General features: G+C 41.4%; 1 protein-coding gene across 1 annotated transcript; it reads right to left on the bottom strand.

Moving 5' to 3' along the window:
* Positions 1-1678: 1678 nt before the first annotated feature.
* Positions 1679-2578, bottom strand: LOC105056065 (uncharacterized). Its single transcript, XM_010938129.4, has one exon. It carries the CDS (start codon positions 2357-2359, stop codon positions 1814-1816), a length of 546 nt encoding a protein of 181 aa, XP_010936431.1. The 5' UTR covers positions 2360-2578; the 3' UTR covers positions 1679-1813.
* Positions 2579-4317: the final 1739 nt, after the last annotated feature.

Raw genomic sequence — 4317 nt, 5'->3', positions numbered from 1 at the left:
CAAAAATTAACCTCAAAAGGCTGAGAGGGTTAAGCTCATAAGAAGGTTGAGAAGGCCGAGCTCCAATAAGCTGAGCTTCCAAAGACAAAGCTCTTAAAGATTGATTTTAAGGATAATCCGAGAGGACTAAAATGAGTCGATCAGAATAAGATAATATTATATATTATAATTTTTTATTATATTTTTTTTATTACTGTTCTTTCAAAGTTCGATCTGATTTAGGCATCGGAAAGTTTCATTGGAGTCAATCCGATAAACCATTTTTTATTCTTTTTATATACAGATCTATGATTCCAAGACAAATTATTTTTCAAAATCATGGATCCAATAGTACTCTCCTGATGATCTTGTTTAGATTGGATTTTGATAGCAACAATGTAGATCTCAAAAATTATATGAATTTTTAAAAAAAAATGATTGAAATTGAATTTCGTATGATCAAAATATGATCTTTAGAAGTTTGACGGATGATTTAGATTCTCGGTAGAGCGGATCGTACTCTTAGATCCAATAGAATTCTAATATTAAATCATTATGTTCATTATTATTAGCAATTTATCCCATCATAACTTTTTTTTTGCTTTTCCAATTACAATCCACCCGGGATCCAAGAAGCTGCTCTGATTTTGGTTTTTTTTGTACTTTCTTGGGTAAAGCTGTTATAGGATTCTTTGCTTGCAGAAGAAGCATTACTGCATCGTGCTAAATCATTAATTTTTACTCTCTCTCTCTTTTTTTTCCGCAAAACAAAAGGCTTAAAAAGACGCACGTCACCAACATGTGCCTCTCAGTCGCGAGGAAAGCCGTTTTTAAAGGTTTAGGAGTTTTGCATCAAAAAAGGTTTAGGAGTTACCTTTTTTCCTTTTTTTTTTTTTTTTTTGTCCCTTTCCTTTTTCTTTTCAAATAAAATTCTCCTTTTTCCGGAGGGGTTGGGGGATGTTGAGGAGGACAAGTCTGAAAAAATTAAATAAAAATTAAAATATATGAAACATGGAATGATAGATTTCATCAGCAATTAGTAAAGCGAGATGAGATATCATGTGAAGTCGTGTGAGAGAAGCTAATGAGCCCAGGGTGGCGACTGTTTAGTGATGGATTCCCTTCTCAAAAATTACTTGAAATACTGAGAGCTTTTTTTCATCTACCAACATATCTGTATCATGATCTTTAGAAGTAGCTTTTTAAAAAATAAAAAATGGTTGAGGAACTCTTTTTTTTTTAACCAATTACGGGAGGGAGACTTACAGTTATAATAATCGCCATGACAGTGGCTATTCATAATTCCAATCCAGACACATACTAGCTGTCACGACCATTATATCAGTCAATAATTGCTCCACAAAAGTGCTCTTACCTAATCCAAACCTTGTTTGTGTCCCACCAAACGAACCGAAATCTACCTCAGGGGAAAAAATATTTTTGTTTGAGCAAAAAAAGGAAAAGGTGGACAAAAAAAGAGTTGAAATGATGAAATATAAAGACATATTATTTTGGAAGACGAATACGATGGCTGACTAGATAACTATTCTTGTGGAACACTCGGGATCACTTTTTTTGGATCGATACGTGAGATGTCCCCAATTTGTTTAGGAATATTTTATTTTCTAATTATTTTGGATGTATATATCCTTGAAGGATTTGAATGATCTTCTCATTAAAAAAAAAAAAAAAAATTGTTATATCTGACAATGGAAAGCCCAATAACATTCCTCAACAATAACAACAACAACAACGCGGAAACGTTTAGCATCAAAAGTTAAACAACCACCGATACCAACAAAATAGACACCTTACATGACTAGGATACTAGTTACTACTTGCCGGCACGGAGGTTTTGGAAGTAACCCCGGGGATTGCTCTCGAAGGAGGCTCGTGGCATGCGGCGGCCACCACTCCCGGGGGCCTTCATCATCTTCCCGGCGGCCCTACCGCCTCCGCCGCCACCGCGGCCGCCGCAGCAGAGGAAGAGAAGGGCGAGGGCGATAAAGAGGATGATGGTCCGACGGTTCAGAGTCTCGGCCAAGAACCCGCAGAAGTCATACAGGAGGTGTAGTAGTACTGGGACAAACTTCTCTAAGAACTCTATCACGCCCCGGCCGAAGCCATACAGGAGGTGCAATAGTACTGGGGCAAACTTCTTTAACAACTCTATCACGCCCTGGCCGAAGCCATACAGGAGGTGGAGTAGTACTGGGACAAACTTCTTTAAGATATTCTCTATCACACCCTGACCGAAGCCATACAGGAGGCGGAGTAGTGGGAGAAACTTCTTTAAGATCTCGATCACGCCCTGGCCGGAGTCATACAGGAGGTGGAGTGGTTGGACAAATTTCATTAAGAACTCTATCACGCCCTCCATCTCTTCTCTCGCTATGGGGAAAGTGAAAGGGCTCGGTGAATTATAGGGAAATGGAAAGCTAGGAAGGGTAGGAATATGTTGTTCATCTGTTCCAACCCTATCTCTCTTTTTTTTTTTTCTTTTATGCTAAAGGTGGAAGACAGGAGTCAAGGTGGAGGTGCTCTTTTTCAACCAATTACTTATGGAGCTTGAACCCAGTTTGTGGCCTCTCAGTGAAGGTGTAGAGGCTGCATGTAAATAAGAGAGTGTGAGATGGGTGTGGGGGAGACATAAAGAGGCTTGGTATGACGTTTAAAGGTACTATGAGCATCGGTATTTGGTCTCCGTTTGAGCTCCTCCAGAGATAGCATTGGGAGGAAGCTGGAAAAGCATATGGGCGGATATGTGACGTGCCAGGACTCTTTAAAATCCGTGATCATATATTCTCGGATTTCAATTACTTCGTCACTATTTGGAGAAAGTGTTGTCATCTGGCAGGTGTGCTTCCATCTCATAGTACCTTTAAAGAACTTTGATTAGACTGGAGGACAAGGAATTTCCATAAAGCAGCGCAGCTAGTGATTCTGATGCTGATTGCTGCCATTGGTTGGATATGTTGAAAAGAAACGGAACTCACGAGACTTTATGAATAAGAAATCCTCTTTAACGTCGGCTGCAGCAAAGAGTCTACGGCTCTTCTCATTTTTTGTCAAATTTTTGCAATGCTATACTGCTCACAAAGCATGCAAAAATTTGGCACAAAATAGAGGAACCACCTGTTCGGTTGAATGGAGCTTCATAATTGCCCCCTAGAATTTTGTCAAGGTTTCAAAGGCCCAGGTGTTCCAGATGCTTTAGAAAATATATAGTTATCATTATTGAAGGGTGTCGTCAACTAAATCAGAGCTGCGTGGTTCTAACTAAATTAGGGTTGTTCTTGGACTCTGAAAAAGAAACAGCTTCTCGTATCAATTTCTTTGGGTTCGATGGTTTTCATTCCTCTGTTTATTCTGCAACTCTCTGGCCACAAAAGCTGCTGCAACAGAATGGGGTTCTTCCAGCGCTTGGTTATACCTCCAAGTTTCAACTGGTTTCAGTGGAAATTTTCCTGTTTCACAATGTTTCTGCATAGATCTGCAACCTTTGTTGCCTCCTTTTCAACGTACGTAATTGCTTCCAAAGGCCTAAGTAAAATCTCCAAGCTAGTCGGCCTCCTTGCCTTCATATTATTTCCATATTTTTAGCATGACTTCAACACTAGCCATCATACCCTGAAATAGGTTTCACTACAAAAAAAGAGGTGATTAACGACATTTTCGTGCCGACGCTTTTGAAAGCGTCGGCAGGTTGCGCTGACCTGCCGACGCTTTTAAAAAGCGTCGTTCTTTAACGACGCTTAAAAGCGTCGTAAACTATGGGTGTCAACGCCGACGCTTTTAGCAAAAGCGTCGTTAAAAAAATAAAATACCGACGCATTTTAACGACGCTAAAAAGCGTCGTTAGGTTCGTTTAATACCACCCTCCTCCCGTGCCCTAATCTATCTACCGCGCCGCCCCTTTCCTGCATCTTCTCCTCCGCGCGCCGACCCGTGCTCCGGTCTTCCTCGCCGCCGTCCTCGAGTTCCTCTCCGCCGCCGTCCTCCGAGGTTGGTCCTTCTCCTTCCTTTTTCTCTTCGCAATGCATTTTTTTAGGTTCGTTTAATAACGTCAAAAGCCGTCAATGAAATGGACTCCTCCGGCGCGACGCTGCGCTGCGAAAATGGCCGCACTCATCCGCAAATCTCCCCTCCGCTTTGAAACCCTCCCTCTGCCCCCTAAACCCATCTCTCGCCTCCCAAATCCGGCTCCAATCTCTTCGATTTTGGGTCGGAGAACCCTCCTGGGCGTTCGGTTCCCGTGCTATTCCTTGCAATCTTTGCCCGATTCTACTTCTAGTGGTGGCTTTTTTTCGGTTAGGGGTCGTCTTGGGTTTGGATTGG

The sequence above is a fragment of the Elaeis guineensis genome, chromosome 13 (assembly GCF_000442705.2).
Source record: "Elaeis guineensis isolate ETL-2024a chromosome 13, EG11, whole genome shotgun sequence".
Lineage (NCBI taxonomy): Eukaryota > Viridiplantae > Streptophyta > Magnoliopsida > Arecales > Arecaceae > Elaeis > Elaeis guineensis.
Note: the sequence above shows the minus strand (reverse complement) of the source record. Positions and strands in the feature narration are given on the sequence as shown.